This window comes from Podarcis vaucheri (assembly GCF_965113315.1).
Source record: "Podarcis vaucheri genome assembly, chromosome: 7".
NCBI classification, from domain to species: Eukaryota; Metazoa; Chordata; class Lepidosauria; order Squamata; family Lacertidae; genus Podarcis; species Podarcis vaucheri.
The window spans coordinates 75,623,646-75,638,026 of record NC_138765.1 but is presented as its reverse complement, the minus strand read 5'-3'; the positions used below and the strand labels follow the sequence as shown (position 1 = coordinate 75,638,026).

General features: G+C 46.1%; 1 protein-coding gene across 1 annotated transcript in view; it reads right to left on the bottom strand.

Annotated features, from left to right (window-relative positions):
* ACAP3 (ArfGAP with coiled-coil, ankyrin repeat and PH domains 3) overlaps nucleotides 1-14,012 on the bottom strand; it is a 115,012-nt gene extending 101,000 nt beyond the window's left edge. The window contains exon 1 of the mRNA XM_082230737.1: nucleotides 13,762-14,012. Coding sequence (XP_082086863.1) covers nucleotides 13,762-13,808 — 47 coding nt within the window. The 5' untranslated portion in view covers nucleotides 13,809-14,012. The remainder of the gene's footprint in view (nucleotides 1-13,761) is intronic.
* Nucleotides 14,013-14,381: the final 369 nt, after the last annotated feature.

Below are 14,381 nucleotides of genomic sequence, written 5' to 3'. Positions count from 1 at the left end.
CTTCCAAAACATTGATTTTGGGGAGCTTGGGAAATGAGAGTGGCTGGGGGCCCCCAACTCTTATCTTTTTTTAAAGTATAATTTTTATTAATTTTTACATATTAGTTATCATTCATACAACAGAACTTCGCATCTCATACAATCTTTTTGCACTTCCATCAGCCCCTCTGATGGTTTTCCGTTCTTATCACTTATTCTGTATTTCTTAAATTCCTATTGCCTTTAATTATCTTAACTGTCCCCCTCGTTACCTTTTTTTGTGTGTGTGCAATATTTCAAATAGTCCACCTTACAAAACTTCTCACAAACCTACAAGCGTAATATGATCATCACAATTACTCTCCAAATAGTCCGTAAATTTATGCCAGTCTTCTGTGAATCTCTGGTCCCGCAGATTTCGAATTCTTCCTGTTAATTTATCTAATTCTGCATAGTCCATCAGTTTCATCCTCCACTCTTCTTTTGTCGGTAATTCTTCTTGTTTCCAATTTTGTGCCAGTAATATTCTTGCTGCCGTCATTGCATATAGAAATAATTTACAATCCTTTCTTTTTATATCATCTCCTACAATGCCAAGTAAAAATACTTCTGGTTTCTTAATAAATGTATATTTCAACATTTTTTTCATCTCATTATATATTGTTTCCCAGAAGTTTTTCACTTTTTTACATTCCCACCGCATATGGTAAAATGTTCCTTCTCCTTCTTTACATTTCCAACATTTATTATTCACTTTACACATTTTAGCTAATTTAACAGGTGTAATATACCATCTGTACATCATTTTCATCACATTTTCTTTTAAGGCATTGCATGCAGTAAATTTTAAATCTTCTTTCCATAATTTTTCCCAGGGGGCCCCTGACTCTATCAATTAAGCTGGAAGGTATTGGGAATGCAGACAGCAAACTGAGCACTACCAGGTCTTGGCCTTAAACCTGGGTGCCAGTGTAAGAGGACCAGATCAGCCCTCCCACATTCAAAAACCAAAGAAACTTCTTCACAGAGTGCATAGTTAAACTACAGAACTCTCTTCCATAGGAGGCAGAGGTGGCCGCGAACTCGGATGACTTTAAAAGAAGATGAAGCAAATTCACAGAAGACAAAGCTATTAATGTCTATTCTCAGCCTTTCAGAGGCAATATGTCTCTGAACACCTGTTGCAGGGAACCATAGGAATGAAGAGTGCTCCTGTGATCGGGTCCTGCCCTCAGGCTTCTCACTGGCATCTGGTTGGCCATTGTGAGAACAGGATGCTGAACAATATGGACAATTGGCCTGATTCAGTAGGCTCTTCTTATGTCCTTATATTCCTATGAAAGGAGGGGCTATAGCTGAGTACTAGAACATCTGCTTTGCATGCAGAATGTCCCACATTCAGCCCCTGACATTTCAGGTGGGAATGCCCTCCCCATCTGAAATCCAGGAGAGATGAAGTGAAGTCATCATAAATGGGCCTTTTTTGTGGTGGCTCCCTGATTGTGGAATGCTCTCCCCAGAGAGGCAAAAACATTCCTCTTTACCTAGGCCATATGGCTGTTAAATAATCTATGGCCTGTGAAAAGGGATGGGGGAGTGGAGAAAGAGAGGACTGTTATTATGATGACTATTATGATAACTATTTTGTTCTTAGGCTGTCTGTCAGTATGCTTTTTATCACTGATGCTTTGTAATGTATTTTTAATGTTGTACACCACCCTGGGATCTTTTGATGAACGGCGATATATAATTTTAAAGTAGTAGTAGTAGTAACAACAACAACAACAACAATAATAATAATAATACAGTGGTACCTCGGGTTAAGTACTTAATTCGTTCCAGAGGTCCATACTTAACCTTAATTTACTTAATTTGTTCTGGAGGTCCATACTTAACCTGAAACTGTTCTTAACCTGAAGCACCACTTTAGCTAATGGGGCCTCCTGCTGCTGCTGTGCCACCAGAGCATGATTTCTGTTCTCATCCTGAAGCAAAGTTCTTAACCTGAAGCACTATTTCTGGGTTAGTGGAGTTTGTAACCTGAAGCGTATGTAACCTGAAGAGTATGTAACCCGAGGTACCACTGTAATCGACCACTGGGTTTGTATCCAACTATGGTATATGCATAGTACTGTACACCCATTGAAATTTGTAGAAATTTGTATTGAATTGGCAAAACGCAGTTTCCTAAAGTCTTTGCTTTGCATCTCTGGGTTTCCTAACTGTGCATGATGAGGAGTCAGCAATGCTTTTTGGGTGACTGAGGAACAACTGTGGCTGTATTAGCCAGGCGACAAAAGGCGTCTGTGTGCCAACTGGATGACAGCATCAAGCGGAAGGGGAAAAATGCACTCCAAACAGGTCTTTCAAGGTAATTAGGTGTGTTTACCTGAGCGCAAACTATGCATGCCTCTACAAGGTGCACAAAAGGAACTAGCCTACAGATTGGAGGTTCCAAAATTTACGGGAGCTGCGGCACACTTCTCCCACCCTGAATTAAAACCAATTGAATTAAAGTTGGACGTTCTATTGCCATTTTTACCATCCAAAAGATTTACTTTTACAGCGCCAAAGGTGCAAATGATCTACCCTTAGATGAACCAGGTCAGATCATGTTCCTAGTCTGAGTCACAGCTCTGAATGGTCTTGGTTCCTTGATCATTCCAGCTGCAAATTCCAGTGTGTTGATGTTGCACTTTGACAGCAAACTAAAATTTCTGAGAGAGACCCCGGTGTGAAGCAAAGTTTGCAAAGTTTGGCGTCATCAGAGTTGGGCTCAGCAGGGAACTGGGTGCTTGCTCATTCACAACTGAGAAGTGATTGCCCTTTTTAGAAATCTGTGTGTGCTATCTGTCGTGCTTTGCCAATTCGTATGCTTCGGGAGCAGGTCACACTCCCTGCCCCAAGCCTAATGACTCAGGTAGAAAGGCTGTAAAGCAGATTCATCTGAGGACAGGTAATTCTGCTGAGTCTTTGCAGTAAGGAAAAGAACAAAGAGCTTTGCAGCACCTTGAAAAACTTATTGTGGCAAAAGCTTTTATAGCTCTGCTTTGTGTGCTTCTTGAATTGTTAACCTCAGTGGGAATGTTTTTCCAAGGCAGAGAGGGAATGCCAAAAGGTCAATAAACCCCAAGGGATATTCCACAGGGCAGAATAAATTACAATGAGATCCAGTCAAAAGACAAGTTCCAATCAGGGTAGGTGTGGCCCGCTCCAAAAGACGAGGCAAAGATAGCATATAGAAACACCTAGAGAGGGACCATTAATTTCTGTACAGTGAGCCACACCCAGTCCCTATTGAGCCTGGGCTTGATAGCGTCAAATTTTGCAAATTATATATCCCAACTCAGCAGCTCAACTCAAGAGGCTCGCTTTGAAAAAAATTATGGATGCATATGGAAGAGAAGGTGCCTCATTTTTGCTGCAAAAGGGGAAAAGCAAAATAGTGCCCTCACCCTCAATTCCACCTGCAGAATCTGGCTGGGCTGGCAGATGAATTGTAGGGCTTTCCTAGATGGTTGCTGTTTTCAGGTGGGATCCAATCACAACCCGGCAGATTTAGGCCACACAATTCTGGTGATCTTCACACATTTAAAGCACGTGGCTTCTCCCAAATATCCCGGAAATTTGTAGTTTAGTGAGAATTGCCAGCACCCTTAACAAACTGCAGTTCGCAAGTTTCTTTGGAAAAGCCATGTGCTCTAAATTTGCGGTATAGATAGCTGATTGGGAGGTCTTGTGCAAAAACCCTGCTTCCCCCAAAATAACAGGCTTTCTGCAACAAGGAAAAAAGCAGGACTAGTACATGATTGGACACAACATTCTTTAGCTTCCCCAAAAATATATCATTAAATAGCAAACTTTATATAATCTCCCTGCAAAGAAATAAGGATGGAGGCTCAAGAAATGGACCATCTGGAAGTGCCCTTACCACACCTGAAGACTATTGTTATTATTATAATCTATTATATTTATATACCACCTTTTCTTCCAAAGAGCTCAAGGTGGTGTACATATTTCTCCTCTCCTCCATTTCATCTTCACAATAGCCCTGTGAGGTGGGTTAGGCTGAGAGAAAGTGACTAGCCCAGGGTCACCCAGTGAGCTTCATTCCTGAGTGGGGATTTGAACCCTGGTCTCCCAGGCGATATAGGACAGAATAGCTTAGGTGGGCAGCTGCCTCACTCTTAACTATGCAAGAAGCAACTTGTCTTGAGGAACCAGCTCAAAGCATCTCCACACAGTGCCATGAGCCTCTTTTTCGTGATGCAAGTCCACCTCAACCCTGACTGGTCCAACTGCGCATGACTCAGAGACACAGAAGAACGACCCTCATTCAGCAGAGGCTGATGGGAAAGGCAGCAAGACACGAGTCCTGAATTGCACAGCAGACAGGCATTTGGTCTCACCAGAGCTACAAGAGAGGAGTCTACTGGATCAGACCCATCTCTTCCAGCATCCTGTTTTCATAATGGCCAATCAGAAGCCCCTCTGGAAAGCCCACAAGCAGGACCCACACATAACAGCACTATCTCCCCACTTGTGATTCCCAGCAGCTGGCATTCAGAAGCATACTGTCGTTTCTTCCTTAACGAATTACTCACAGTGCCCAGCTTGAAATGACTTGCCACAGATCATGACATATATATGAGAGGAGGGGATCATAGGTGTACTGTTTCAGCGGGGCGATTAAAAGAAGAAATGGATGTGTTTTCACCTGAATCGGTGACACAGATGATTTAATGAGTTTGATGGTTTGTTGCTGTTTTTCCCCACCCCCTTTAATTGCACGAGATATTAAAGGATGTATCACCCCGAAAGAATGTTAGGCAGTCATCGAATTCTGAGGGATTTCCCTTTCAGTCAGCACTTGCTGGGAGAGCCAGCCCAGTATCTGTTTCCAATGTGCTGGAATGTGTGGTGCCTCTGAGAATGTGCAGAGTGTGCGTTTCTGTCACTTCTGAGTAACCACAAACAGCCCAGACACCCGGGGTTGAGAACGCCCCTGGGGTTTGGAAACGCAGGCCTCATGCCAGGAAAGGTTCTCCGTTACAAAAACCAACAGAGATAGAGAATATTGGGCCACGAATCGGACTGTGGGGATTGTGCTTGCAACAATGGGACCCTAATGAATAGCCCAGCGTCACTCCCAGCAAGCAAAGGCATTTGGCCCCAAGCCTACTCGTGCTTAGCCACTAAGTAAATAAACACGCAGACCTATACAATTCATCTTGACGTCACCTAGCAAAGGGTCACGGCCACAGGGACAGAGACATCTGGCCGGTGAAGTCACTGCTCTGGCATGATGCTATGGAGGCACTGGTGGGCAACCCCTATGTGGCTCTCCTCTGTTTGCTGGGCTAAGCCATCAGAGGCATTTGAGTGAGGCCCAAAAGAAAATGTACCATGCAGTCTAAGAGCAGCTAAATAGGCACTAAAGGTAAAGGGACCCCTGACCAATAGGTCCAGTCGTGACCGACTCTGGGGTTGCGGCACTCATCTCGCTTTATTGGCCAAGGGAGCCGGTGTACAGCTTCCAGGTCATGTGGCCAGCATGACAAAGCCGCTTCTGGCGAACCAGAGCAGTGCACGGAAACGCCGTTTACCTTTCCGCCGGAGTGGTACCTATTTATCTACTTGCACTTTGACATGCTTTCGAATTGCTAGGTTGGCAGAAGCAGGGACCGAGTAACGGGAGCTCACCCCGTCATGGGGATTCGAACCGCCAACCTTCTGATCGGCAAGTCCTAGGCTCTGTGGTTTAAACCACAGCGCCACCCATGTCCCTCCATAGGCACTAGCTGTTATTTACAGTAAATCGGCCACTTGGGTTCCTGTTCATAGTAGGAATACATATAACTCCCTGGATCTGTTGCTCCAAGTCTTTGTTCTGCCTGGGTATCTGTTCTGACTTTCTTCAAATGTAAGATGAGGAATGTGGGTCGGCAGGGTGAGACCACAACACAGTGGGTATATAAGGGATGTGGGAGACATATTATACAGTTCCCATTTAGAGCCAGTATGGTGTAGTGGTTAGAGTGTCAGACTAGGACCTTGGAGACCAGGGTTCAAATCGTCACTCAGCCATGAAGTTCACTGGGCCAGTTAGTGCTTCTCAGACTATCCTACCTCGCAGGGCTGTTGTGGGGATTAAATGACGATTGGCAGAACAATGTATACCACCGTGAGCCCCTTGGAGAGGAAAAGGCAGAACACAAATACAATAAATAAATAAAGGCGTATCTACACAAATCACACTTTTAAAAGCAATACTCAAAATGAAACAGCAGTCCCTCGAAATTTGCACTTCTCTGAATTTTGCAATGCAAAATTCCAGCCAAGGAATGTGTGAAAATAAAAAGGAAAGAAATGCATAAACTGGGGTAAAGTGTGCATATTAATGAAAATTAGTGAAAATAACATAAAGTCATTATGTTTAGGAAAATGGCTGTGCAAAAATGTGTTGTGCAAAATTTCACCCATATGTGAGAAATTTACTGGTGATTTTTTTGAGGACTAAGAGAGAGAGATTTGCAAACTTGGTTGGGAAATGTGAAAAATGGAACTTAAGGCTAGAAAAGTGAGAACCAGAGTGAGACCAAAATGGGCTGATTCACCCATCCGTAGTGGTGAAGCACATGGTTCCTTCTACTACATTAAATTTGTATACCACGCTTCATCTGAAGATCCCAGGGTGGTTCACAAAAAAAAAAAATACAAAACAAGAATAGAAAATAACCAATGAGTCCCTGGCTGAACCATTAGAGCGGTGATGTGAAAGATCTTGTTGAACTACAACTCCCATCAGCCCCAGCCAGAAATTATGGCCAAATCTACTATTCCCAAAGTTCCCTTGGAAGATGAGCTGATTCTTAAACCACTCTGAGAATTGAAGCTCTGTGCACTCTCAGCACCCTTCATAAACTACAGTTCCCAGGATTCTTGAGGAGGAGCCATGACTGTTTAAAATAGTATCATTTGGGGTTTTTTTGAATGCATAGTGTAGATGTGGCCTTCATTACTAATTTCTAAGTAGGAACGGACAAATTTTGGTTTCTCTCTGTTTCTCATTTTTCGGCGCGTACTTTTTTGTAAGCCTCTTTCAGGGTTTTGCTTTTACAATCAAGCGGTTTATAAATAAAAGTTCAGCACTCCACATTTCCATCTCAGTTTGCAATTTATTTGTTTCATTTAAAAGCCCTCCTAAGAATTCATCAACATTTTAACGTGAGTCTCTTCCATGAAATCTGTATACAATTCTGCCCAATACACACGTTTTTGCAAAGATATTTCCCATAGAATGTTGCATTTTGTATGTTTATCATCACAAATATCTGCAGTTTTGTACACATCACCACGATGCAAAATCCGGAGAAGTGAGGATTTTGAAGGGCAGCTGCATGTTGGCCCATGAATTGTGCCAAAAAAGTGTGAGCGAAGCAGATTTGCTTTTAAATCCAAACTGAATCAGATTTCCCACTGACACCACAGAGAACTAATTCCAGAAATAGAAAAGGTTACTGCAGCTTGAATTTCCTTCCATTTATTCTGGTCTTTTATTCCGCTCCTCCTTACTGATGTGCACAAGTGATCCCCAACATCATGCAGAATCGCACGAGTGCATCAAAATGGCTTTTTGTGTGTGCCGCGTTTAATCGATGTGTACAGGGGCTCGTTTGCAGCTTGGGGGGGGGGCAGGGAGGAGAAAAGCCAAGGATGAACGGAAGGAAATCAAAACTCTGGCCAACTGCCTAGACTTGGCAAACGGAGGACCTTCACAAAGTACAGAGTTAAACTATGGAATTTTCTCCCACAAGCAACAGTGAGGGCCACCAACTTAGATGAGGATGTAACCAACTCATGGAGGAGAAAGCTATCAATGACTACTAGCTGAATACAAAGCTCCTGGGAGTCAGAAGTGGGGGAAGTTGTTGTGCTTAGGTCCTGCTAGTTTGGTCATGTCCACAGAATGGAAGATGGTAGGTTCCCCCAAGGATGTGCTCTATGGGGAGCTGGCTTCAGGCCCCAGACCCGTTGGCAGACCAACTCTGTGCTACAAAGATGTCTGCGAACATCACATGAAGAAGGCTGGCAAAATCAATCCTTTGCAGTCAACCGCAGTGCCTGGAGACAGGCAGCCAAGTTGTGCATCCATAGCAGTGACCAGAAGAGGAATGACCACTGGGAGGAGCACAGAGAGAAGAAACGTTATGGTGCATCTGCAGCAGCACAACTGGACACCTCCATTTGCCCCAGCTGCAACAAAGCATGTCTCTCCCATATTGGTCTCTACAGCCACAGTAGGCGCTGCAGCCTTCCAATGGTTTGACTTCACTCCCAAAGACGCACTCCTTCGTTGTCTCCCGAGATAGGAAAGCAGGAGAAATGTTGGATATACAGTGGTACCTCGGGTTGCATACGCTTCAGGTTACAGACTCCGCTAACCCAGAAATAGTGCTTCAGGTTAAGAACTTTGCTTCAGGATGAGAACAGAAATCGTGTTCCGGTGGTGCGGCGGCAGCAGGAGGCCCCATTAGCTAAAGTGGTGCTTCAGGTTAAGAACAGTTTCAGGTTAAGTATGGACCTCCAGAACAAATTAAGTACTTAACCTGAGGTACCACTGTAACCTAATTTTTCTCATTCTTATGAGGTGGGTAGGGGCAGAATATAATACACATTTATAAAATGATGCATGGGTGGAAACAATATTTTTTAAAAGAGAGTTTTTCACCCTAACTCATAGGATTTGAACTCAGGATCACCCAATGAAGCAGAATGTTGGAAGAGTCAGTACAGACAAAAGAAAGGGCTTTTCAACGCAGTGCATAGTTAAACTATGGAGCTCGCTTCCGGAAGAGGGAGAAATGGCCACCAACTTGGATGGCATTAAAAGGAGTAGACAAATTCATGGAGAATATATAAATGACTACTAGCCCAAATAGCTATGCTCTGCCTCCACAGCTAGAGACAGCAATGCTTCCTAACACCAGTACAGTGGTACCTCGGGTTACATATGCTTCAGGTTACAGACGCTTCAGGTTACAGACTCCGCTAACCCAGGATTAGTACTTTGGGTTAAGAACTTTGCTTCAGGATAAGACTTTGCTTCAGGATGAGAACAGAAATTCCGCGGTGGCAACACAGCAGCAGCGGGAGGCCCCATTAGCTAACGTGGTGCTTCAGGTTAAGAACAGACCTCCAGAACTAATTAAGTTCTTAACCTGAGGTACCACTGTAATCCCCCTTTCCTAGGTCAGTTGCATGATGAAGCACAGATTTTTAACGAGGGTAGATGTCATGACTTCTGAACCCAGCAGTGATCTGGACACAGAGTTGGAGGATGGGAAGCCAGGTCTGGGTCCGGGCTCAGAGCTGATGGCAGAAGGCAGCGAGACCAGTGTGCCAGACCCTGGACCTTCATGGACACCTTTCCCGACCAGATGCCTCCTAGGAAGCAATAGGCCAGAGCCAATGTTGCTTGAAGGAGGTACACAAGTATACAAAGCTCACTCAGAGCTGTCTATGGTCCAGCAATCTTTGACCAGTCTTGTTGCTTTCTCTGTGGGCTCCTGCATTGGAGCAGAACATTACAGTAGACGACCTGCCTATACCTTTCCTGCTGTCGGAGCCACAAGTAGGCTTGGAGATGCCCAGAGCAAAGCACGCTTTAGTGGGCCCTCTTCCTCACCTGGTGAGGTGGACCACTAGTCAGCTTGTTGGGCCCTGGAACTCCCATTTAAATTTTGTACCCAACCTGGTTGTCAGTCAGTCTCTCTCTCCGTATATATTTCACCACAACTTCCAGCATCCCTTAACTTTTCATGGTGTCTGGAGTTGATGTGATCTGTACTCCAAAACCTCTGGAAAGCACCAGATATGGGGCTGTGCCCAGTGTTAGCCCTATTCAAAACAGACTTCTTGAGTTTGAGGTACATGGCTAATTTAGCTTCGTTAACTTCAATGAGTCCACTCTGAGTAGGACTCGGGAAGGCTGCTCTGCAGCACTGCAGGAAATTTAATTGGCACTTTCTGGCCGCAGATAGTTTTTCAAAGGCTGATACAGAGCAAGTGTCAATGGTTGGTGCTGCTGGGATACTGAGGGTCTGGCACCAGGTCTTCCCAACACCTCTGCCCCAGAGCAGGAAGTGGATGATAATCAGATGAGTACCATTATCAATCAAAAGTTGGGGGAAGAGACTTGGACAGTCCAGCCATGTTAACCCAGAAAAAAGTCCATCTTGAGTCCAGTGTCACTTACATTTGTACCACACATTTAAAGTGGTGCCATACCACTTTAACAGTCCTGGCTTCCACTGAAGAATCCTGGGAACTGTAGTTTAAGAGTGTTGAGAGTTGTTACGAGAACCCCTAACTCCCTTCGCAGAGCTGCAATTCCCAGACTTTCCTGGAAAGAGGGATTGACTGTAAACTACTCTGCAGGTCGTGGCTCTATAAGGGCAACAGGGGTCTCTTATCAACTCTCAGGATTCTTTTGGGGAAGCCATGGCTGATAAATAGTGCTTTAAGTGTATGGTACAGATTGGGGGCGGGTCGGTCTTACTCCCAAGAAAGTATACAGAGCTTCACAGCCTTAGCTGAACAGATAGACTAATCAGCTCTCTGGCAACAAATTAACCAATGAAGTAGCACATTGATTTAAATTGGATTGGACTGAATTCACTTTGCAGATTACCAAAACCTCGGTTAAAGCACCTTTTTGCAAGGTTTTGTTTATTAAATGATAAACGACCATTCCTAATGGGTTGACTTTTTAAAATTTTCTTTTAATGCTATTATTACAACAGGGCTGCATTTATAGACCCACCTACTCGGGAGTAAGCCCTGTCAAATGCAGCACCTAAGTGGATATGCTCAAGACTGTGTTGTAAAATATCTCGACCTCTTGTTTGCAGGTGTGCGGATTAAAAATTTGCCTTCGCCAAGTGGAATGGAACCTCAATCTTCATCAGCTTCTGCGGCTCTGATTGATTAGCCAAACCATGTAAACCGACTGGTGTTTTTGCAGCTCCGGTGATGAGGTCTTCAAAGGAAAGACAGCGTGGCCCAGGACTGTTATGCAGGCCAATGCGTTCTACTCAAAGGTAAGTCTCCCTGGCTTACTCCATATAAGCATCTTTAGCACTGTGGTCTGAGCCTGGGCCAGCAATTCCAGGTTTAAAGATGTAATGGACATCTTTCCTCTGTCAGTAGACCTAGGCACATCAGAAGAGCCCTGCTGGATCAGGCCAAAGGCCTACTTAGCCCAACATCCTGTTCTCACGGTGGCCAACTAGATGTCTCCGTGGGAAGTCCCCAAGCAGGATCTTGGCACAACAGCAACTCTCTGACAGAGGAGGCAGGACACAGCCATCATGGCTAGTAGCCGCTGATGGCCTTCTCCTTTGTGAATTTGTCCAATCCTCTTATAAAGCCATCCTAGTTGGTGGCCATCACTGCCCCCTATGGGAGCGAATCCCATACTTTGCACTGCCTGGAGAAATACTTCCTTTTGACAGTGATATTCAGACACACTTTGAACTTCCCAGAATACCCAAGGATGATTTTGGGTTACAGGCCTTGTGGGAAAAGGAAAGGGTGTCTTGATTCAGCTGCCCAGTGCAACTTGGACAGGGAGAGAGCCCACCAGAGGATGCTTTGCTCAGACCGACAACAAGCCCAGCCTATGGCATTTTGTGCATATAAACCTATATGTTCAAACATGTACAGGCATGCACATACAAGCAAATATTACATGCAGCAATGGGGAAGCTTATTTCAGCCCAAGGGCCACATTCCCTGCTGGGCAACCTTCCAGGGGCCACATGCCAATAGTGCGTGGAGCAACAGTTGCAAATTATGCCTTTGTACAGGAGACTAATTTCTACGCACATTTTCTCACACCCCTCTGCATCCTCCACCCAGGCAAGCAGAAAGGCAGGATCAGAGTTCAAGGGCACATTCCAGCCAGGCAAAAACACTCAAGGAGGGCCAGTGAGGCGTATGGAGGGGGGAGATTTCCGAGGGCCAGAGAGGCCTGAGGGCCACTTCTGGCCCCCGGACCTGAGGTTCCCTACTCCTGATTAAATGCATGGATGCATACAGAGATCTTTCTCAGTCTCTCTCCTCCCTAATTTAAGGTATACTTTTGCCCTTCCAGGAAATCTGCGGCTGGCGATGCTCCATTCCTGCACTCTAAGCCCGTATCACTGACCAATATCTCCACGGCTCCAAACACGAGAGCCATCACATCCTTTCTGGTGGGTGGTCTCTGCGGCATAACCCTGTCCCCCGCCATCTCAGACACACACGCGTGGCTGCAGATGACCTTGATGTCTCCCCATCCTTGAGTTCTCTCCTTTTCCCTCCTCGCTTAGTCGCTCAAAAAAACCGTCTTTGGGGAGCAGGAGGAGAAACGACACCCCCCCTCCAGCTTAATCAATATGAGTTTTCTTGCTCTCTTTATTATTATTATTTAAATAATATTTATAATGTTTTGCTTCTTTTGCCATTCCGGACGTCTTCTGGCTTGCCTTTCTAGACGAGGCTTCTTGACACCACCCATCTTTCCTTTATCTGTTCTCACGCCCAGCTGAGATCCCTCCGGATGAATGGATGTGTGTGCGTGCGTGCCCCTTTGTACAACACCAGCCGTTCAAGTCTCTGCGATTGGAGGGACCCAGCCAGACAAAACACACACACACAGTCTTTTGGTGTTTTTTTTTTTAAGGCTGGGCGGTATACCATATTTCCACTCCTTGTAGAAGAGGATGACATTGAGCCCCCATCCTCCGTAGAGGGGATCGTCAGGCCTGCATCCTAGATTCTCCTTTCCCCAAAACACTACCTATGCCGCTAGACCTCATGAGGCTCATTAAGGGGGACAAGGCTGTTTGCATCGGACAGAACCGCCTTTCCGTGGATCCATTTGATCACCCCTGCTCCCTGGATCCGTCTGTCTCTTTCCCACCTCCCTTAATGAGATTAGAGGGGGAAGAGCCTTTGTAAGGCAAGAAGACAGTCCTAGACAGGCAGTCCTAGACAGGCTTCCCTCCCTCTCCCCCTCTCTCTCTTTTTCTCTGCCAGAGCCAGCTGCTCATCTTACAGGGACTAGAGGCTTAAAAAAAAAATCATTATCAAGATGTTGAGGGGGGTGGCTTGAAAAACGAAGCCCCCCCTTTCCCTACCAAACCTACCATTATGTTCCACGGCAACTCGTGTGTGTGTGTGTGTGTGAGAGAGAGAGAGAGAGAGAGAAATCCTCCATGAAAGCTGTTGAATTCTTCCATGCGGTTTTTGCACAGACCAAACCTGAATCTCTCTCTCGCCTGCATTCTAAGGGCAGGACATCATGCATTTCGCCCCCCAAAAAGGGGGAACGCGGGGAGAAGAGGCATTTTGCTCCTTGCACAACCCAACCCAACCCAACCACGACCATTTCTTCCTTTCCCCGCCTTTAACAACGAATAAATTAAACAAACCCCTGTCACTGTGTGTGTGTGTGTGTGTGTGTGTGACGCCAACCTGCTTCCAAACCGCGACGCCGAACGCACCCCGTACAAACGCCAAAAGCAGGTCACGGTTTGGGTTGGGGAGGGGGAAAGGATGGAGAAAACCGGCTCCGAGGGGAGACCTGGTCCAGCCCCATCAAGACTGCGCCTTGTTCTTGGGCGGGGAACCAGAGCGGGGTGGGGGGCGGCTGTTGAATCCGAAGCGATTTCAGCGCGATCCGTTTTGCAACCGCAACAAGAAAAAGAGACGGAGATTAGCGAGACTCTTTCTTACCGGAATCGGGGCGAATCCTTGATGCACTCCTCGAATTCGACCGTCATCTTGGCTTCTTTTTTCCCCTTCTTCTTTTTTGGAGGGATGGGGGTAGGGGTTAGGGATTGGGAGAGGGGGGTGGAAGAGAAAGCGACTCAAAATCCGGAGAGGCGCATCTCCTGCGGCAGCGAGCCCCGCGCACAGCCTCGCCACCCGGCGCCCTGCTTGCCTCCAGCGGCGCGGGCTGAGCGCAGGAGGAGCGGCGGCAGCGCCAGTCCGTCGGCGCGCAAGCTCTCGCCTTGGCTCGCAGCTCCCTCCCTCTCTCTATCCCTCCCTCCCTTTCTCTCCTTCCTGGGCTGTCAAGGGGGTTGGCTGGGGAACGAGCCAGCGAGCGAGCGAGCTGCAGAGCTTGCCAAAGAGTTGTGTCACACATACACACCAACACACCCAGGGAGCATCTACCAATTACCTTGGAGAGCAGAGGAACACAGGACGGAATCGGAGCGCGGTTTTTTTTTGTTTTTTTTTTTACTTCAGAGAATTATAGAGTTGGAAGGGACCCCTGAGCATCATCTAGTCCAGCCCGCGGACATGCAGCAGGAATATGCCGCTATCCCACATGGAGATCACACCTGCAACCT